Source organism: Mastacembelus armatus, chromosome 23, assembly GCF_900324485.2.
Source record: "Mastacembelus armatus chromosome 23, fMasArm1.2, whole genome shotgun sequence".
Classification (NCBI taxonomy): domain Eukaryota; kingdom Metazoa; phylum Chordata; class Actinopteri; order Synbranchiformes; family Mastacembelidae; genus Mastacembelus; species Mastacembelus armatus.
In genome coordinates, this window is record NC_046655.1 from 4,913,706 (window position 1) to 4,936,444 (window position 22,739).

Here is a 22,739-nt window from a genome sequence, read left to right on the forward strand (position 1 = left end):
TAATAATTATACAGTGACGTAAAATCAGCACAAAAAACTATAGGAAACTGGACCTAGCTGGGTTCCTGAACCTTACTTTGAAAACCACATTATATCTAAAAGTTTTTTCTATTTGGACCAATGTAAATAAATAAATACATAAATAATAATAATAATTTCTTTATTCTCTTTGAGACCATATGAAGATAAAGTATTTAATGTCTTACATGCAACACAATATTCATTCCTATTTGAGTCTTAGTTTTCCTGTTGTAGACCCTGTGCCTCTGTACAAAAACAGCAGGGACTATCTCAGAAGTTACCTTTCTGTACTTTGTGGTATTTTGTTTGTTTGCAAAATAATCTATATGCAGTATTAACCAATTCAGATGAATAAATAACTAAATATGTATGAATTCACATGGAGTCCCTGTCCCCTGAGCTACCCCCTGTGTGCACTGTGCACTGCATGCTGTCAGATTTGACCTATTATGCAACATCACTTGCATTAAGCCTTGATTGAAATCAAGAAATAAAGAAATAGAACAAGTCTTTGTGCGGCTGCATGTCTTCAGCCTGTAGTGGATGTACGTCTGCAACGCGACCTGCTGCGATTTCCTGCTTTGGGTTTCCCTTTAAAAGGGGGCAAGGCTCAATGCTGGGAATTCACGTCATTTCGCCGTTTTACACACATCCAAATCAATGAGAGAGAGACAGAGAGAGAGAGAGAGAGACGGACACTTCTCTCTCTCTCTCTCCCTTACTCTCTCACTCCCTCTCTCTCTCTCTCCCTTACTCTCTCTCTCTCTCTCCCTTACTCTCTCACTCTCTGTCTCTCTCTCTCCTCGGTGTCTCTTCCAGGAAGGGATTATTAACCAGCGCGCTGCCGACATGTGAAGGGAAAACACACGCAGACAAAAGAAGTTTTCACACCGACAGCTGCGCTATGGACCCGACTAGGAGATAGAAAAAGAATCAAGACAAAAAAAGGGACTACATGAAACAAAAACAACTTCTGCCTCGATAAGAAGCCGAGCAGTGGGACCGCTTCTCTTTCCTCTTCTTGTGCCGCTGCTGTGCGGGTTTGTGAAGGAAAGAAGAGGAGCTACAGAGGAGAAGCAAAACGGAAAAGTGCAAGGAGAGAAGTTGACGGGAGATCATGTCTGAACCCTCCTCCGCGGCGATAAAGGTAACACCGTCGGCTCCCCCTTCTCCTCTTTTGTTTTCCTTCGGCGGACACTAGTTTGCAGTCGGGGTGTCCGGCGCTATGGCCGGGGCTCTCCTCCTGCAGGGGGGTTGCAGGAGCTCGGAGCGCCGTGCAGCTTTCAGGCGCGTTTGTTTTGCTCGTCATCTGTTGCTCCACGCTTTACAGCTCGCCTCCTCTCTGCCGCCGCCGCCGCCGCCGCTGCTGCTGCTGCTGCTGGGAAACAAGTCGTGACTGCCTGCGATTTAACGGCACCGAAAAGTGACCGGAGCCGGTGGGCGAGCGCGATGTGAGCCAGACGTGGAGACATTTCTGCAGAGGAGCAGTACAAAACAAAAAAAACAAGGCTCAGTCAGTTACTACATAACAATAGAGACGGAGAGGAGGTGGAGGTGTTAAACTCACTTTAACATATACTACAGTTAACTAGGGAGCAGTTCTTTACTCCGTAAAACTACATGGAAACAGACGCCAACGTTGATATTTTAGTCATTTCTGGAGCTGAAACTAGAAGCTGATCTCACTGATTAATCGACTATCTGTTTCTTTTGGTTTTAAATGGTTAGTCAAAAGAAAAAGACACATGAAGGCTCCACTTTGGACCCGCCATTTCCCCCCTATATATAAACAGACGAATCAATTAATTAATAAAAGCTATTAATGCTTTTTAAAACTGTCAACTCTAATTACATTTTTTTTTTGGTTCGGTTGTTTCTGGTCAGACTGTGCAAACAATCAGAACACACGTTGTGCTTATGATGCTGTAATCTAAATAACAAATCCTTTATTAATTAGTAATGAATAGAATCCTATCACAGGTGAAGAAAAACAGTCTGGGATTTATGCCAGCAATGATCAGCACAGAGTCATCCTCAGAGCCAACACTATCCAGAGCTGAAAAATTCATTTTGCTGTCCATGATGCAGCTTCTGTGTGTTTTCTCTTTCTTGAACTTCAATATCTGGGGCTTTGGGCTGTTAGTGTGGAAAAAAAACAAAAGATATTTAAAGGTGTGATGAACACTTTTTAAATTTCTTTTGACAATTCAAGAATCAAATCAACAGGTTAATGATAGAAGAGATAATGACATCATTAATTGGGATGTCAAGAGAAGAGCAGCTACAGCAGATTGAGTTATGGTGTAAGTGAAAACACCCTGAGCTGTTTAATGACAGAAAGTGAAATATGCTGCTCTGTTTATGACTGTACGTCTCCTCATTATTGAGTCTGATGTCACTTGCGATTGCAGCTGCATGCTGACGAACGATCAGCACTTCACTCTGATAGAAGTTTTCCACCACACACAGGACTCCCCGCCCCATTCACCTTCACACTGTCACAAATCACTTTCCCTTTTCTGCTGCTTGTCCTAAAGTGTGAACGCTGCAGTGGCAGCAGAGAAGAGGCTGCTTCCTTTCTCTGGATGACTGAATTTTTAGAAAGTGGATGTCAAGCTGGGCGAGAGAGGCGTTCGCCTCTGAGAGGAGGAAATAGAAGTCCGAAAGATTATTGCCTGGCTTCCACAGGAAATTCCTGGTACATACAGTTGGTGTGCAGGTCCTTGAGTGGCTGGGGGGGGGGGGGGGCTGGTGAAAGTGGAGGGACAAACAGCAAAACCCCAAGCTTCATTTCCTCTAGAAACCGAGGTGGCTTCATGCTCTGTCTCTATTTGCAAGAAATCAAACAAGTCAGTGGAGAATGACCACAGAGTGGAAAACCTCATACCTTACACTAGACTAAAAGCTCAGCGTATCCTGGGGAGGGCTGCAACTAACAACTGTACTGTTTCAAAATGTGCTGATTAGTTATTAATCATTTAGTTATTAATCATTTAATTTTATACAGTGGTATAAATACATTTTTAAAAGTCCATTACTGTGATGCAGAGCACACGGAGGGATGTTGATATTTGTGCTTTGTAACTGACTACAAAGACTGATGGATTATTGAAAGATGAGATGTGATTTAACACAGATGCCGTTCCAGTTGAAGGGTTAGACCCATTAATCCCTTCATTAGAAAAACATGGATGTCTGTATGTGCATGTTCTGCTTGCATTGTGACAGCTGATGTAGCTGGTAACATACTGATGTTAACATCTTATCAAACAGGGTGTTGCTTAGTTTAGGGCTTTACTCCACAGCAAAGCAACACATGCAAAAGCATGGATGGTGCTGTGTACATTTGCATTTCCAGGATGTTGTCTTTGCAGCATGACAGGTCAGTGTACCAGTTAATAGAAACATAGACTATACTCCCCTGTTGCTGCGATGAGACCAAGCGTGTCCTGCGTTGTGGGTGCACAGCGAGGTGAGGTGAGGCGGCGTGGGGCTGTTTGGGTTCAGGGCGGGTGTGTCGTGGAGCTCTGTGAGCCATGCTTTGTGTCTCTGTGTCTATTCATAGCAGGAGAGGAGCTCTTTCAGTCCTTCCGCGAACCCGCTGCCAAACTCCACTTCCTCCCCCGTCCATGCTCCCACCACGAGGCCAGCCAGTCGAATGGAGGACGAGCCTGCCAGGCTGCCTGCGCACCTGCGTGAGTCACACACACACACAGACACACACAGATGAGCAGTGACTCCTACACGCATTGATCAGACAGATTGATTTTTTGTTTGGCTTTTAGCGTCTTGTGCTGTAAATGTTTTAGTTTGGCTGATGTGGTCATCTGGGAAATCCAATATTTACCTGGTGTCATCCCAGAAAATCACTTGTCAGTCAAGCCATGTGGGTTTGAGCTTCTGCAGGTGGTAATATCAGAGTCCAGGACAGCAAACAGAAGCTGTAGACAGCCTTATCAAAATGAAAAGAGCTAAGGTAAATAAAAAATGTTGTGGAATATCAGTTTTAATAGTTAAACCTATCACATTCAATCATGGCAACATACACCCACCATTATTGCTGCATGAGTGCTGGCTCAGTCAAGCCATACCTTTCAGGTAGGAGGTGTTGAAGCAGATCCGGGGTCAGACACATGAACCGTACATGCTTTCACTGGACCAGAACTGACAGTCCTACTGCACTGGAATAACCAACAGTTTCACAGAAGCCAGCTATAGATAGTAAAGAGCAGAGAACACACAGAGGCTGGGAGTGATAGAAGACGGGTCAATGGTACGACAGGGCAGAGAGAGTTGATTAAATAGACCCCTGCAAATTTCAGTACAAATATGAACCTGCCACTTAAAGAGAAAAGTCTGAAAACTCGAGTGTAGGACGTTGATGCACCTTCCAACATCATATGAAAAAGTCAGGTCCAAGATGCATCCATCATCTCTGATATTTTCATTGATTTAAATAGGTCAGGTCCAAACTGATGGCCATTCTTCTGTTGAAAATCAATTTCAGCCAATCACAGCACAGCAAGCAACTGTGCAAAATATAATACAGCATTTACAAATGCTCTAAAAGTCTGCTTTGCTGAAACAATATAAATATAACTTTTTTTAATCATAAGAAAACTCCATCTTTTAATATTATGTATGTTTGATCAGTGGGAGGGCAGGTGTATCAAAGAGTAGCTGGAATCCATTAAACACACTAACTGGGAGTCATACAGTTTTTGTTTGCACTGAATCAGAACACACCAAATATAGAGCTGAAACACAACAATGGCAAGTTTTCTACATTGGTTCAGACCAAGGAAAACCACCTTTATAACGCACAGCGGTTTATGACACCTGACACTACCTGGACCTTCTTCTGTTCATTTAATTTTAGATGCAGTGTTAATTAAACCACAAGAGAAGCCAAAGGTCTATAGGTCAGTCAGTAAAATGAAAACATGTTGAAATCTGTTTTGAAAAGGTGTAAGTAAACAAGGTGAAGCAACGCAGTGACATTCACGACTCCACAGGGCTTCGGTTCGATTGCATCGACTCACTGTTGCTTAACCAATCACAGGGCAGGTGGGGCTGGAGCGATGCCAAGAGATAGGCTGCGTGTTCAAAGAGTAACCCTGAGCTGCTTTGTCCATGCGTCCGTCAATATTTAACCAGTTTATTATTTCTTTTTTTTTCTTTCCTGGCAAGTGTGAAGTTCAGGCCTTGTGTGGGGCGTCGGGCTGGGCGTCTGCACAGTCTGAGGTTGGATGAGACACACAGGAAACTCCCTCAGCCCACTTCCTCTTTTGCATTGTTGCAGAAAAAGGAAGAAGCTCAACAGGTCCGCGTTGAGTTTCCTGTCGAGTAAACCGATGGGTCAGTTCACATCCGCAGACATGTGGAAGTCCCACTTTATTTTAGTCAGATTTCAAACACAGTTCCTCACACAGACTCAACACATCTGCAGGTCAGGAAAATGTCTTTTTTTTTTTTCCCTCTACAGTGTTTAGTTTGTGAATGTTCCTGGTTGGGATCCACTTTCATATCTCTGTCACTGTGCACACACTGTCCAAAACACCTCTGCTCGTCCTTTCTCCTCGTGCCTATCTAAACACACACGTGTTGGAAAACAAGCCGTCCATTAACCCCCACACTCAGAGGCAGTTTTGTCCTGAGGGGAGAGAGGCAAGGAAGAGAGAGGGGTGGTGGAGAGAGAGAGAGAGAGAGAGAGAGGGTGGGGGAGAGGGGGGAAAAGGCAGAAAGAAAAAGAATGAGGGAGGAAATTGCAGTGTGGGCAGAAATCCGCCTTCTCCATTTCCTGGGGAGGAAGTGGATTAGATCGGGGAGAGTTGCAGCCTGCTCCTCACACTAAAGAATGCTACCAGGCTCGATTTTTAACTCTTTCAGCCAGACATGACTGTATCACACTACAACATATAAAAACATATGAATAGAACTGAAATACTCTCCTTTGGTTACCACTTTGTCCATCTCGTTTGTTGTTTTGTAGGTTTTTAAAATCAGGTGCATCACAGTCATTTCACTGAATCGTCAGTGGAATTAGTGTAATAATCCTTTCCATTCATTAGAAGAGACATTTCAGTAGAAATGATTATAAAAAGCCAAAAAAGCCTCTTAATTCTGAAATCATTATGGCTATAACATTATATTTAAAATACAGACATGAGGGTGGTATCAGTCTTTTCATATACCTCTGTGTATTCTCCAATATGTTTAATTTTTGAGGTAGAAGGTTAAGTAAACGTGAAAGAAAGAGCGGGGACTACAGGTTTCTATTCACACACACTCTTTTGCTTAAGATGGCACTGTCTAGGAATCTGTATCAAAGGATATCTACTGTTTTCTTCAGTTGTAGCCATAAACACATCCACATTAAACAGGTCATTAAAGAGTTAAAGGAATCATCCTGGACTATTAGTCTGCCGGTAGACAAATGTGCAGTTAGCAGAGGAGTGTTGTCAACCACCCGTGACATTTTGTTTGTTTGTTTGTGACAAAAGTGAGATGAGTCTTAAAAGGCCTGGGAGGGTTTCACCAACACACACAATGAAATAGTGCACACACTAGCCAATGAACTGGATTTGTCTGTTTTAATTCAGTTGCAATCCAGGCATAATTACTCAAAATGGCTCCCACGTTCTAAAACATGACGCAACAGAGATCGTGAGTGAGAAAACAGTGAATTATTTAAAGGTCTGCAACACAAGGTGTTCCAGCATTATTTCACAATAAACTTAAATACACAAGAACAGTAGCTGCAAGAGTAGAAATATATTTCTGGATGATAAGAAAAAAAATTCTATGTCCATGGAAACAAGACTGGCTGGTTTCCTTGGTGTGTGTGCTCACAGCTGGGTTTGCACTATGCATGCTTGTAGGAGTGGGTGGTTGAGTGTGTGTGAATCTTGTGTCTTTGTGCAAGGCTTGCCAGAGGTAGTGTAGGTGTATACTGTGTGTGTGTGTGTGTGTGTGTAAGTAAGTAAGTGTGTCTTTGTTTTACCGTACATGACTGTAAACCCCTCACCAGCTTCCTTTGGTGTCTGTCTCTTTCTTTGTGGTATATTACCCATTTTACAATGTGGGGGAATTGATGTTATAAAGTGTGTGTGTGTTTGTATATTGTGTGTGTGTGTGTGTGTGTGTTTAGGCCTTTCTGAGGGGAAATTTCCTGCCCCTGGAAGCAGCTCTTGTCCTCAGGAATTTCCTGAGTGGGCAGACGGCGCTTCCTGAATAAATGTTGTTGTTGTTGTTGTTGTTGTGGTGTGTAACTGTGTGTGTGTGTATGTGTGTGTGTTTTAACTTGCTGTCTTTTCTCCTCTGAAAGGGAAACTGTTCTTACATGCCAGTGAGTGAGCTGAGCACAGCCCCCTTCTCTTCCTGTTCACGACATACTCCACATGGCGTCTCAAACTGGGGGGTGGTGTGTGGGGGCGTTGCTTTACTCCAAACATCACAATCAACACGCACTGTTAATGATTTACAGGAAAAGTCTTAAATAATAATAATGATAATAATAATAATGATCATGATATCCCCTAAATAATAATAAATATCCCTGTGAATCAGATGGACTCTACAAAAGAGAATTTCACTGGTCATGGAAATGACAATTAAAGATAGTGTGATTATGAAAAAGTCTCTGGAGAGTTCAAACACTGAGCTTGGCAAATTGCACAGATTCACTTTACAACACTAATTATCATTAGCAAACAGTAGTGTATAAAACACTCAGGTAGCAGCTTCTCAGTTTTAGGGGTGCTAACCGTCGTTTTCACTGGTTAAAGTGACAAACATGGCCGGCAGCGGGGCATATCAGCTCCTGCTAATTAACGTTAATTCCATGAGTAACTTGATGACTGGCCAGAATGAAACCGTCTGTTGTGTGGTTAAAGCGCATTCTGCAAGCTGGTGTCTGTACTCAGCCAAAGACTGTCTGTGGGGGAACAACCCTCACAAATGAGGTTTTCAGTTGCGAGCCGATTTCTGTAGTTTACAGTGATACGTCTTCTCTCCAGCTGAAGGTGCCAGTTCATTTTCATGAGCCACATTCTTCCAGTTTGTCCTTTAATTCTATCAAATCACTACAAAAAATAAGGTGTGTCAGATTTACTAGGGTACAGCTGTTATTTCATTCTCTCAATCTATTAATAAAACATTTAGGTAAATATAATATATAATATAATCTGATTAGACTAAATATTGGCAAATACCCAAAGCAGTTGGTTTAGGACATCTGCATAGAAATGCTGAGATTTAGTATCACACACTCATAAAGTCAGGGCACGGGCGAGACACAAAACAGAGGCAACAAGGGCTCAGATACATGGACTGTTAGTCCTCATTATGGACCAAAATCCAAAGCCAATAAATCCTAAGACTTCCCCTAATGCAACACTGATGTCTATCAAACTCCACGTCTTTGCCCTATTTTCATACCACTGCATGCTAATTTCAATTAAATAAAGTATGCACTATATACCGTTCTTTAATACTGTTATCTGATAGTATCTGTACTGTCATGATGCAGTACAGATAATATCAAACTGGGACTTTGTAATGACGTCAATTAAACTTCACAAAGACATAAATGTTTTTTTTTGAAGATTCATTTATTTACTTATTGCACATTTGCCTTTATTGCTAAAGATGGTGGAGGCAGATAAGAAACCCAGGAGACAACATGCAACAAATGTCCTCAGCTGGTCTAACAGACTGTATCTTACCAAGACACCCCCGAGAGTTCATTCTAAAATGTTTTTTTTTATTTGTTTTCCACTGCCTTCCCAGAGCTTTTCACCATTTTCTACAGTGTATTTTAATTCTTTCACAGCTGTGAATAGCTCATATACTTCTTATTAAGCACTGCATGAAGCAATAGCGCACAAAGATATTTTTGTCTGCATACTGAGTGTTATGAGATTATTGAAATGGTATGGTTTGAACACAACACAGACCAATAGAGAGGTACAGAATAGAATTAGGGCGTACAGTGTTGCCCCCAGATTTGTACACAGGCTTTTTAACTCACTATGATTAACTGGCTGAGACTTTTGATGTAATTTTCTCACAGTTAGCCACACACCTCCAGAGCAGCAGAAGACACTGCAACATTTACAGGCTGTGTAGATAATCACTGTGGCTCATGAATTGATTCTGATTTATAACTATTTCTTTTTAGTTTAATTGGGGATTCTGGGAAATGCAGTGTTAAGATCCTGCATCACACAGTGAGACTGTCCCAAAATAAGGACTTTCCATCTGTCTTCTTTGAAATAAGTGGCATAAATAAGCACTTAATAAGCACCGCTTCTAATCTGAGGAAACTTTAGCAAAAATATTTGGCAGCATATAATTATAATTATATATATATATGACTTCTGAATATATAATATCTTTAGTTGATCTCCTTAAAGATCGCAGACAAACTGGGAGAACGTTCAGAAGTTTAAGACAGGAAGGTCTTGAGCTTGGAGCTTTTAGATGTGACAGCTAATGTGTTGCACTAAATGCTGACTTTACTTTCTCTAAATGGAAAGAAAAGAAGTATAGGGTGCTTACAGGGTGTGTGGGGGGTGTTTCAACAAGAAGGGCCCTTTTGATTTACTTCACAAATGTCTTTGAAATGTCTGCATTTTCAAAAAAAAAACAGAAAAGAAAAGAGAGAAAAAAAATTGGCTCCCGAACAAAAGGAAGAGTGGCAGTTAATGCTGGATTCAGGAACTAACCTACAAGAGCCAGCTTGCTCCTGCGCTCAACAACAAGCTATCAAAAACAGGTCGCGCTACTTCCTGGCCATAAAAGTTCAGTGTGATTGATGACCTGTTTTATGTTTGTTTTGACTGGATGAAGTCCAGTTTCTGTGGACGGGGACGTGCACGTGCATGCCGGTAGAGGAAGCAGAGGATGAATATGAGAGAAGTGGGGGGTGGGGGGTGGGGGGGGGACGTGAAAAGTAAAAGTGTACGTGTGTGTGTGTGTGTAGGTGGATTTTCCCTGCCGCACCCACCTGAGAGGGAATCAGTGCAGAGACACACAAAGTGAGAGGAGATGAATAGGGTGTGAGGATTAATAGAGGAAATGTGTGTGCTCTCATACTCACATGTTCCTGTGGGTGTCAGGAGGTCATGGCCAGCCCTCCTCCTCCTCCTCCTTCACCTCCTCCTTCCTCCTTCCTCCTTCCTTCTTCTTCCTCCTCCTCCTCCTTCTCCGTCTGGAGAAAGAAAAACCTTTTCTCTATTCAGATAGCAAGACCAATATCCGCCTACTTCTGCTTTGAGAGAAAAGGTAAACATTTACTGAAGAACTGAGTGACTTAGGAGCTTTGAGTTTGGAGAGCAAAGTCCCAGCCTTACTCATGCAGCCAAGCTTTTTTTTTTTTTTTTTTTTTTTTTTGTATATTTATAGTTCATCCAGGTCAGGCTAAACTGAAATCCTCTGTCTGACATTTCTATGTGCATGGTTGTGTCTTTTATTTAAACTGTTAAAACTCGGGAGTGTCTGATAGAAAACAAAGCCAGACTTTCACATCACAGAATGACTCAAAATACAGCATGTGTGCAGTTTTGTTTCAGTTTTACATACAAATAGAAAAGGGACAGAAGAACACGACACACCAGAAAGACTGAGCACAACCAGCCAGATTAGAAATCATTAGGATCAATACGCCTAACTTCACTGGGATGGAAAATAACTGTATGAAACGGAGTGAAATTTCTAATAAATATCTAGGAATCAGTGAGTTTGGAAGCTCTTGGCTCTCAGGTGGAACATTTTGTAGACTCTTAACTGACTAACCAAAAGAATGATCTCTAGATGCCTTTTTAGGAGACTAGGTTTCGCTGTGTCTTGCATTGTGAGAGTGTAGTGCTCATTAAGCTCAACAATGCAGCACTTTCAGTAGCAAAAAATCATTTTGTAATTTTTCCAATATGAAAATAACTAATACATTTAATACTATGATTAGAATTAGCATTCAGCTAGAAGCTAGGATCTGCACGAGCAACCTAAGCCAAAAAGAAATTAGAGCGAAATAACACACAGCTGTTAGCACAGTGTTTACCCTACATCAAAACTATGGACCCTCAAACATGCCTAATGGAGATAGTGGTTACAGTTAGAGGCTGTTTCTTGGTTGTCAGTCACATATCAAGGGACAGTTGTCGTTGCAGTTTTCAGTCATGTGAGAGAAACATAAGCAGCAAGGGCACTGGTGTGAGTGCTGCTGAGCCGTGCAGAGCTAAGCCGCGATTCTGGACGGGACTTTTAAGCTTCACAGCGGGACGGACCTCATTAACTCGTCTGGATGAGACGGGAAGTTGAGGGCTTCTGTACAGCAACAACGAAACAAGATACCAGTGATCTCATCCTCCTCTTCCCTTCATTCATCCCAAGCGCTTAAGAGTTACCCTGGCAACTTGCGCGCTCTATGCGTGTATGTGTGTTAGTGAGTGTGAGCGGGGGCCTGAGAAACCACATAGTGAAAATTATGTGTCATCAGAGAGGATTTGGAGCCCACGGTTTAGTCAAGGCTTGGGATCCTGCTGTTGTCGTGCTTGAGGGTTTTATTCAATGTAAACACACACATTTCTCAAGAACGCGCGCACACACACACACACACACACACACACACACACACTGCAAACCTGAGATGCATTCAACAAAGGGAGAATGATGACAAGCAAGACTGAAATTGATTTTCTTCCTGTAACCTGCGACAACTCTGTAACAGATTCTCTGACAGAAAACAACCAGAAAGGACGAATTTATCAGCTGAAGGAAGTGTGAATGTGTTCTCGAGTGGCAGAGTTGAAGGTGCTCTATTTTCTCTTCTCACTCCTTATCTAAGCCATTTATTTTTCTTTTCACCTTAAAATAATCTGAGGATGTTTGTGTCTGACTAGCTGCACTTTTCACTTTAGGAATCGCTTCCTGTCTAGATCACATGGGTATGAGATACAAACTAAGATCCTGAAACTCGCAACTTGAATGTGACGGTTTTAATCCTGGAATAAGAAATGATCAGTGTTGACAAGGTGGCAAATAAATCTCCAGTGGTTCACCTTCAGCTGTCAGAGTTTTGGCTGTCTGCTGAGTAGTGGTAACATGCAGTGAGAGACTTACCAATGGGCCAGAACAATTCAAACACACACACTGAGCTGGAATTGGTTATGAAGGGATTTGTTGGTCCATTAACACATTTCAATTTTTTTTTATTACTTTACATGATTCACACTGTCAAATGACTTTTGAATTGTATTAACAGTTGGATGTGTTAACATCAGTTTTTTACTATGCTACAGTAATTTATTTAAGTAGTTTGCTGATTGCTGCTTATACAACATATACATTGTTATATAAGCCAAGCATGACAGACTTTGTAGATTCGAGACTTGGACTTGAGTTGTGAAAATAAGGACTTGTATTGGACTCAGAATGACATGACCTGTAGGCAAAAAGCAAAGACCTCAGACCACAAACTTGAGCCCAGACTTGGACTTCAAAACAAGTTGGTTTTCAGGAATCAGTGAACTCATAAACTGAATTCTTAACAAATCCCAAGTTCTACTTTAGAGCAAGGTAATAAAACAGAAAACTGCACAGAGAAAACAGTTAAGAGTCAGATATGAGCAGGATTCAGGAGTATGATGCCTTGCTCTGTGAACTTTATGTAAGTACTGGCTTAGGATCTGTTTTCCTTCCTGTTTGTGCATCTCTGTTTAGTCCTCTTGTTCCTGCTAATTTAGCACATCTGCCTTTATTTTTCCCCCGTCCATGCACACTACCCACTGCTGCTCTCATCACTCTTTCCTTTCTGTTTCCACTCTTCCTTTTCGCTTCTCAGTCTTGCTGCCGTCTGTTAATAAACCTCCCGGCGTCACTCTCTAACCTTACCGCAGGAAGTTTCCTGTGCTGAATCAGAGCCCACGCTGGATTGCTTCCTGCCAAAGTGCGTTGTGGGACATGTTTGTTTGGGCCCTTCTCTTCCTCCTTCTACTCCTCCTCCCCCCTTTCTGCTCCCCTTGTTGCTTCCTCCTTTGGGCTCTGTGCAGATGGCGGAGGCCGGATCTCGGAGGGTTTTTGGCAGAGCAGCACCACTCTCCGGCCCTGGAGAGAGCATACCGCAGCCATGACCTCGCGACCTGGGCCGCACTGCTGCTCGCCTCGGCCTCCCTGCTCTCACAAGTCAGCCGCGAGAGACGAACGTACAGCTGCTCCATGCAGTGCAGATGGCAGCTTGATTCAATATTGATAAAAAGTCAATGATGTAGTCAGGAAGAGTGTTCCATTGCATCCTCGATCTGTTCCTGGTCAGTAGTCCTGTTACATTTAAACCGAAAAACATTTGTAGACACTACAGAAGAAACAAAGCTTAGCAAACCACTAGTTCTCTGAGAATATTCCATATCAACTATACTGCTTTAATCATCAGCGCTGCTGGAAAAGGGACAGCATATACATATATTACACATAGAGGAGTTAGAAAATGTCTGGAGGAAAAAAGAAGTGGAAGAAAATACATAGAAATACACAGTAGTTCCTTATCAGCCCACAACTAGTTCCTGTGGTTGTGAAACACCTGTATCCTATTCCCTGACATTAGATGTCTGTGGACGAGCAGAGGGTCAGAGCTCGATGGGCTGTGAGCTGTGCTGCAGATAACCTGAGCCTTCCCGAACTTATCGACGGCGCTCGTGCCACAATCTGAATATAGAGAACTAGAAAGGAAAGGAAGATATAGGAAGCTGATGATCTAGACAGGGTTTCATTTTATATTGATCGCGCTCTGTGAAAACTTCCTCTGTTTGACGGGTGGGGGGAGCTGAAGGGGAGGAGGCCTGAAAGCGAACACAAGGTTCCTATTACTTGTGTGACAGTGACATTGGCAGCCAAAGATAACAGCTGTCCGACTCCCAGAGGAAGCGTTTGAGGCCGGGCGATAAGTGAGATGTAAGAAATTAGTAGTTACGTTTCATGTGGGTGTCATGGATGTTCTGCACTGTTGCAACGCTGTTTCTATGTGTGTGTGTGTGTGTGTGTGTGTGTGTGCGTGTGCGTGCGTGCGTGCGTGTGTGTTTGTGTGAAAATGAGAAGGAGATTTTAGAAAAAAAAAAGAGGGGGCGAGTCTGAGTCACACTGTAAATCATCGGGTTACACCAGGAGTTTAAACTGATACAAAGAGCTGGAAGCATCTGTGTTAACTGGAATAAATAAGGGTCAAAAATGTTTATGTTTAATGCTAAAAATATACATCCTGTTATGTCAAGACAATATCCAGAATATCTGAGTTGGGGAACATTTCAGAAATAAAACTCAGCTGGCAGATCCAGAGAACAACAGCTCATCTGCTTGTATAAAGTTTGAATAAAAATGTTATAAACTGGTAAACTAGGCGGCAGCTAATGAAGCCTAGTGTCCTGGAACTGGATGAAAAAAAACTATTGGAATATTTAGTCATTAAGGTTAACGACTTATTTAACTGATTTCACAGCCTGGTATTAGGATTTTTTAAATGTGGGGGTGTCTCAACTTTTCATAAGGCCGCAGAACACAAGCAATGTTGCTTACTTAATAAGCTGACAGACCATAAAGTCCTTGGAGGAACTTCATCTTCAACTGTGGTATCTGGTAGTGTCATGTAGTGTCAGGTAGTATCTGGGTGTAATCAGTCAAATTCTGTACAGATTTTAAGTGAGGTTGTTGAGCTTTTGTTAAGCCTCTCGGCTGCTGCCTCAACATGCTTGGTGGTCACCAGTGCAGATGTGTTAGACTCCTGTTCCCACGGCAGTGAGAGACAGTTCAGAGTGCGAGGGAGGGACAGAAAAAAAAAAAAAAAAAGACACCGTCATTTCTGTTTCCTCTGCAATCCTTTCCTCCATGTGTCCCATATACACAAAATAACAAACTGTCCATCCTCTGATGTGCCTGTCAGGAGTTCAGAGAGCAAAGAGCAGAACAGATCATAGCAGATCAAATAAAATAACAGGCTGGATATCTTTCTCATATATTCCCCTGCCCCTTGTGCTTTATCCTTGTGATTCATTTCGTATTCTTCCCCTTAACCTATCATCTTCTAATCTTTTATTCTAACCTACTCTCCCTTTCTGACTCCTCTCTGCCTCCTTCGTCTTTTTTTTCTTTATCTCAGCTGCCGTTCCCGTAATCACTCCCTCCTTTTGGCTTTTATCTTCACTTCCTCAATATCCTTTTTACTGCCTCTGCCTCCTTCCTTCCTTTCTCCCCCTCATCTCCCTCCTCCCCATCCCTCCTCTTCACCCTCCCCTCCTTCCTGCCTTTCCTTTCTTCCTTCCTCGCCCCCAAACCCCCCCCCCCCATTTTTCTGCTTCTTCTTCACTGAGCTCATCCTTATTTTTTTCCTTCCTATTGCCTGCAATTACGTTTTCCTGCTCCTTAGCCGAACCCTTGTCTTAACCTCTTCTCCCAAATCCTTCTTCCTCCAGGTCTGCAGCCGGTCTTCTGGAGCAGGGAGGACGTGGCCCAGTGGCTGCGATGGGCAGAGAAAGAGTTTGCCCTGCGGCCGATCACCAGCGGCTCTTTCCAGATGAACGGCAAAGCCCTGCTGCTGCTCACCAAGGAGGACTTTCGCTACAGATCCCCACACTCCGGTACTTCTCTTCTTTGCACCTATTTATATGTCTCTTGGGTGTATTAGAGACGTGTTTCAGGATGGAAAAACTAGAGGCACCAGTGAAAAGGTTCAGAAATGACTCAGCATTAGATTTTTGGTCTAACTGGGCAGGACTCAACCTGGAAAACAAGATTTACCAACGAGAAAGGAAGAACTGTTTTAGGTCATGGAAACACTGTTCGCAGAAAAACCATGGAAAATTGATGCAGTTATATATAGATCTCCTTTTTTAAAGGGAAAAAGGTAACAGCTACTGTCACAGAAAGACTGATAGTGAAAGTGGATTGTTTGGGGCCTTCACAGAAAAAATAACTGCAGAATAGCTACATAAATATAAATTTCAAGTGGCACAAACACTGACCATTCATCAGCTGTGGCCTTGCTTCAAGGTTAGACCAAAATTAACAATTGTCTGTACATGAAGACATTTACGAGTGTGGTTTTAAAATCAATGTGTTTACAGCTAAACTACACCCTTTAAAGATCAATAAAGTGAACTGGAGCAGAGGAGGGAGGGCGACAGTGTCAGGCGACAGTGGAAGGAGGTCGCCGTTACAGCGAGGTTTGTCAGGGAGGAAGTAGGAAATGGTTGATCAGGAAGTACAAACCAACCTCTACTGTTGCCCGGGCAACGCCAGTGGCCAGGCATATGAAAAGAAAAAAAAAAGGCAAAGAAAGAGGCGTTTTCATATTAAAAATGAAGCAAGGCTTCATGAAGCACTGTGTGTGACTGGTGTCGGGTCCTGGAAATTTCACACTCCACAGAGATGAAGTCAGTGGCGTGTGTTGTGGTTGAGGATGACGGTCACAGCAGTGGGATGTAATGAGTGATCAGCATTGTAAAATGTAAAAATAAGACAAGTTGGAACCTGTGATTCCAGGTTAAATTCAGGTCATTTTAGCTCTAGAAGTATGTCTCAATTGTACAGAGGAGTATAAATGACAGTAAGCTGTATAGCTAATGGACGGATATGAATGATTAATGAATAAGTCATATCTGATCCTCTGTACATTTGAGAGGAACTCTGTAAAAGTAAATAAAAGTTGCTCAATATATATTTCCTACTATCATTCACAGTGTAGTGCATGTTCTGAGAAATAGCCCATAGTTACAGAGAGACACGGCCCAGCTGACAGCTGTTGCCAAGCTCATATCAAGATGTTTCCATTTGAACTCTATTCAAAGTTTTCACATCCTCAAGAACCTGAGTTTTAGGAAAATGTGAATCATGGTTAGAGGTTTCATTAGCTGATGTTAGCTGTGACACGCTTTCATGTACGAGCAGCTTTAGATCATATCTTTGTCCTAAGACTTAATCATAATCAAAAGCTGCCAGTTCAGTTGCTTTGGCCCTGTTGTTAGTGACATCAGTGAACATGTCATTTTAAGGAACAGTGCAATTTTTTGCCATGTGTTGAGTCTGTTTCCTCCTTTGAGTAAATATGCGGGTGCAGTTCCCATCAGTCTGTTCTTTGTGCCATGATTTCCTTTAAGAAACTCAACGTGTAATAGTGAAATAATAGACCACCTTTTTCCAGGAATGTCTGACCCTCATTTCCAATCATTTGCAGCACAGTTTATGAAGCTACATCACAGCTACATATTTAGACTTGAATATGTTTAATGGGGAAAATGGACACCTGTCACATACAAAGTTACAACCTTTTGATTTCTTAGTGATTGTGATTCATAGTCATAAACATCATTTTGCAGATTTTAGGCAAAATGGGGAGCTTTAAGCTTGAAAATCAAGGCAAACATTCACGCATCAGGAAGCAGGAATTTTCCCCATGCTGTAACTGAACGCCACAAGCACAGAAAGTGAGAACTGAAAGGGGTGTGTGTGTTTGTTTTTATGTGCATGTTCACCATCACTTCCTTTATGAGAATCATTTCCTTGTTATGGTAAGCCTTTTAGAAAATCTTATGAGATGGCTGTCCACGCTGTTACTGTTAAAAGAGCTATTAATCATTGATTGAACTTCCTGCTCAGGTTTTGAGCCCGGTGTCACCATTACCATATAAGTACTTAATGGAGAGCTATGGCTCATTTGCTTGTGTCAACAAACAACTGTTTTTTTTTTTTTTTTTTCTCTGAACTGTCCTGATCTATGCAGGTAGATTTTTTTTTTTTTTTTTAACGTACATTCTTGTATTAAAAATTCAAGCAAGAGTGAGAAATGTCCATTTTAACTTCCAGGTTAAAATGCTAATTCTTAAGAGCACTGTGTTATCTCGCTCTATGGAAGAGCCATATCTCTCCTGTAACAGGAAGCTCACTGGGTGCAGTCACATGACAAAGAACTGACATTTTTTGCCATCCTCTATGCTCACTGGATCTTCAAGGTTAGGTTTTGAATATCTAGGAAATGTTGTTCTAATAAACAAGTCTGGATTTGCCATTGCACCCTTTCCTGAAACTGTCCAATGTGGCGTGCGTCTTCAGTGACTCTTACAGTATTGCTCAAGCTCCCTGTTGCTTGGAAGGTTGGGGGAAGTGGAAAGGGAGTCTGATTCAGTGGATGACGCAAACATTAAGCGTCTATTTTATGCAGTAAAATGCTAAGGGGAGACATATGGTAACCTCTGACCTTTGCATCTCTGCAGGAGATGTCCTGTATGAGCTGCTGCAGCACATCCTGAAGCAAAGGAAGCCCCATGTGTTTTACCCCTCTGCATACTTCCCCGGGAACTCCTTCCACTCGCTTGCTGAAGGCGCTGTGCAGCACCTGAAGCACGAAGGTCAGTCCGGTAAATTGATATTTTCTTCTTTCTTACATGAAGTTTGTGTATTTCCAGCTCTGGAATTAAACAGAATTACTTTAGGCCAAGCTGACATGTCCTGTATGTGTATTTCCAGCTCTGGAATTAAACAGAATTACTTTAGGCCAAGCTGACATGTCCTGTACTATATAACCCGCAGATGTCTAGATTACTGGGACCTGCATGTCTACCATTAGTGGGTCAGAAACTACATATATTAGTATCAGTGGTTTTTTTATTAATAATACATATAATGCCAGATAAATTTCACCCACAAATGATTTAAAGACCTCATAACTGATTCCTTACATATACAATCCGAGTGCAGACGATTTTTCACTTGACACTTGTTTTGTTCAAGGAAGTAACGATAAAGGTCAGTGAAATACCTGAGACCTGTTTTCTGGCTCTGATCTGAGGGAACGTGGCACAGCAGCAGTCAGACGGGATGGAGCAGTAACCTTGCAGACTCCATATATTGACAGTAAAACCTGTTTAACAAGGAAATGCTGCTTTCTTTAAACAAACTGCTCCGGTGGCTTAGTGTAGGTACAGAGATCACTTTGCTGGTATTTGCTACTTCTTCCTGGTTTTAAGTGTCACTGTGTAGGTTTGTTTTTCAACTGGATAAACCGATCAGAGCAAAATTCAAACCACTTTCACCACAAACCAGAGAACCTTTGCCAGAACTCATCAAAACTAATACAATCAGGCTGCTAACTCTTACTGCAGGACACTAGTGACACCTAGTGGTCTTTGGTGTGTGTGAAGCCAGTAAAATAATAAGCACCTTTAAATTACAGCACGAGGAATGCAGCCAAATGACTGGAAATACTAAAAGCTGCAAGTCACTACTTCGGTTTGTGCTCTGTTACTCAAAGGTCGTGGTAAGGTCATTGTATTCTGGGCCTTTTTCTCTTTGAACACTTGAGATAACATGTACTATGGGTGGACATAATAACCAGGACCTCCTAGATTTTTATATAGTCCAGTATCACAGCCCTAACACTAGTATGACGTTTTTAGAGCTCAGAACGCTGAATTTAGTTGACACTCTCAGGTCTTTACTCAGATCTACGTCTATGTTTGACTTGATCGACGTGCTTCTTTCTCACACTTGGCTTGCAGTGTTTGTCATGTGATTTTCTTTGCAGTAGCTGCCAGTCTCACCTTGATAGCCTTTATGTATTTAGTGTTGGCATGCCTGTATGATAAATCCAGAAAAAAATATACACTTTGAGGTTTTCCTAATAGAACCAGGAAGCTGACTCTACGCAGCTGAATGTTGGCTGAACACACAAAGTCACAGTGATAGCCTGTACTGCAGTCTGATTCATTGAATTATTAATTATGTTCATAAAGGGCTGCAACCAACTATTAGCATCAAAATTTACAAGCATCCAGAGTCATGGATGGTCTTTAAATGGCTTTTTTGCGCTCTGATGGTCCAGAGCCCATTCATTTTAATACACTGTAATTCATAGCCAACTATCACATTTAAGAAGTTGTAACCATCATATGTAATGCATATTTTCAGAAAATAAACTGTTTCAGCACAATCTCAGTATAGATTTGTGTGGCCTGTGATATGAGCTGTAGAATCTGTCGATATTTAAGCCATGTTGTATCTTTTGTTACTATAGACACGGTACGGCGAGGTCCACGTGGTACAGAGCCACTCCCCCAGCATCCACCAACCATCGAGCTGCGACACCGCTCGCGCTCTCCCCATCACCCAACCCCAAGACGGTCCCCTCCGGAGCCCAACCACCCTCGCCCTGCCAATGATGACCACCTCCAAACCTTCTCCCAGCTGCCGGACAGCAACCACCACCTGCCTGAGGAAATGTACCCTCTGTCAGTGTCCCCTGCTGCACCAAACGGCCGTTGTGCAACACCCCGAGAAGCCCCCTGCCCGGGAAGCCCTGCAGGCCAGGAGGCGTGCCCTCCTCGTGTTATCCAGCTCATGCCCAGCACTATAATGAATCCGCTGCTCCTCAGCCCGAGCAGGAGCAGTGGGGGTGCCGGCATGGACTTCAGGCACAGTCGCAGTGGGCCGCCATCTCAGGCCTCACTCGAGAACGGGCGTGAAGGGAAGGTCCACAGCCACCATCATCCAATACCACTGGCACAGCAGCAGCAGCAGCAGCAGCAGCAGCAACAGCATCTACTGCAGCAGCAGGAGGAGTCACTGTACAGGAACCATGTCATCATGCCCGTGTCTCCGCCAGAGGAGCAGCAAATGCCCATCGGACGAATAGCAGGTAAGATTTAGTTCTCACGGCTCACGAGTATACAACTGCATGACATCTTCGTTTAAAAACATATCTGTTTCTTCAGTCACACTGTGAGCCCAATATTAGAGAGATGGACATAAGATTCTTTTTTTTAATCTCATCTCTGAAAACCAGCGTCTCACACGCTCTCTCACTGTTTCCCTATTGTGTCCCCACAGACTGCAGACTGCTGTGGGACTATGTCTACCAGCTCCTGTCAGACAACAGGTACGAGAACTACATCCGTTGGGAGGATCCAGAGAACAAAGTCTTCCGCATCATGGACCCCAACGGCCTGGCCAGGCTGTGGGGCAATCACAAGGTAACCAGAGAGTCAGTGAGCTCCAGGGGCTTGATGTCTTTGATCTGGCTCCAGGTGTCTCAGTGCACAGCCACATCCCAGATCAAGCCAAGTTTAAAGCTGCAGAAAACAATGTAAAGCAGCATCAATGAGCCACTTTTGGCTCATTTTATACCTCTCAGCAACCAAGAAGACATTGTGCGTCATTTGCACCAAACAGCAGACAGAGTAAGCGATTATCTGGTCAATAAAATGTAGCAGCTAATCACATATTTCCCTCCGCAGGTTGGGACAGAACAGATCTTAGTAGTCTTAGTATTAGACTTAAATTCTCCATGAGGGCGGAAACAACTCCGAATGAGCTCTAACCTTGCTTTAACATGTCAACTTAAAAGGTGATCATGTCAATGTTGTGACGGCAGATTCTTTCTGCTGCCACCAAGTGGCCAAAACATATAAATACAATATTTCCAATGCCAAGAATGAAGTTGCACACACTATTTAAGATTTTGTTATAGAAAGGTGTTTTTCATAGTGACAAACTGAACTGTCACAATAAAAGGAATAGGTTGGCTGTAACGACTTTATAATGTAATAGATAATATGTCAAATGATCATTAAATGGCACAGACTCTAAAGATCAGCACACTATTATTAAAGTGCTGCTCATTGAACTCTTACAGAACAGGACCAACATGACGTACGAGAAGATGTCACGAGCACTGAGACACTACTACAAACTGAACATTATCAGGAAAGAGCCTGGACAAAGACTTCTATTCAGGTACAGTTCAAATCATTAAGAGAAAAATCTGCTGTGCTATTCATTATATATGTTATATTTTCTTACATTGGACCACCCACAAAACAATAAAAAGAAATGACCGAACTAGTTTCCTTGTCTGCGTCGTGCCCACCAGGTTCATGAAAACCCCTGATGAGATAATGAACGGACAGACGGACCGGCTGGAGCACCTTGAGTCCGACACAGACGAACAAATCTACATCAAAGAGGAATGCTGAGGAACTCTGGGAAAACAACTCTATGAACTACTTACTACTACTACAGCCGCTGATGCCTTTCAGAAGCAGCCTGAACAATCGATGTTGAATCTGGAGCGCTGGGACGTTCGCTCACATCAGTCCTACGCAGAGATATGTGAAACCTGATCTCTTTTGTGACTGCCTTAGGATGATAATGTCTTAAAGCAAGAAGAAGAAAAAAAAAAACTGATGGACAGAGCTGAAAAGACTTTTAAGTGTTCCTTTTTATTTCTGGATGAACTGCAAAAGCCAATCAGTTTGTGCTTATGTCACTTTTATGATTTTTTTGTCTCCTCACATGCATTATACTATGGATTTTTGCCGTCTGTAAAAAGAAACGCTGTGTGTGTGTGTGTGTGTGTGTGTGTGTGTGTGTGTGTGACAGGAATGTTTTCACTATGGAATAAACCTTTTTGATCAAAATTAATTCTCTAAGGGTGGAGTATATTTACATTTTAAAATACTATTAAAACGATCCATCACATTTTCTCAATATTTCTGATTTCTCTGGGTGAAGACTTTTAGGGAGGTCTGCAGTAATACATCAAATATCCACACGATGGCACTAGTGGACAACTTAATGAGAGAAGAGCAGCAGTGGCCGTTTCCCACAGTTATCAAACATACTCTACACCTTTCTAATAAAAAATAATGTATAGGAGAAAGTATGGGTGCTCACAGTTA

At 42.4% G+C, this 22,739-nt stretch overlaps 1 protein-coding gene and 1 long non-coding RNA gene across 6 annotated transcripts; one reads left to right on the forward strand and one right to left on the reverse strand.

The window, feature by feature from the left end:
- The first annotated feature begins 738 nt into the window (after positions 1-738).
- On the forward strand, positions 739-22,482 carry etv6 (ETS variant transcription factor 6). 4 transcript variants are annotated; one of them, XM_026326385.2, is made up of 8 exons: positions 739-1,168; positions 3,587-3,716; positions 15,483-15,647; positions 18,279-18,422; positions 20,078-20,698; positions 20,890-21,032; positions 21,695-21,795; positions 21,932-22,482. In XM_026326385.2, exons 1-8 carry the CDS (start codon positions 1,139-1,141, stop codon positions 22,032-22,034), a joined length of 1,437 nt encoding a protein of 478 aa, XP_026182170.1. In that variant the 5' UTR covers positions 739-1,138; the 3' UTR covers positions 22,035-22,482. The 4 variants fall into 4 exon arrangements, with proteins under 4 accessions (XP_026182170.1, XP_026182171.1, XP_026182172.1 ...); XM_026326386.2 differs by having other exon boundaries at positions 741-1,168; positions 3,590-3,716; XM_026326387.2 differs by having other exon boundaries at positions 744-1,168; positions 18,279-18,413.
- LOC113141821 (uncharacterized) lies at positions 1,951-10,168 on the reverse strand. 2 transcript variants are annotated; one of them, XR_004463023.1, is made up of 4 exons: positions 10,124-10,168; positions 4,113-5,674; positions 3,869-3,973; positions 1,951-3,712 (listed from the first exon to the last, which is right to left on the reverse strand). It is a non-coding gene; the product is annotated as an uncharacterized LOC113141821 (long non-coding RNA). The 2 variants fall into 2 exon arrangements; XR_003296823.2 differs by lacking the exon at positions 10,124-10,168 and adding an exon at positions 7,364-7,507.
- Positions 22,483-22,739: the final 257 nt, after the last annotated feature.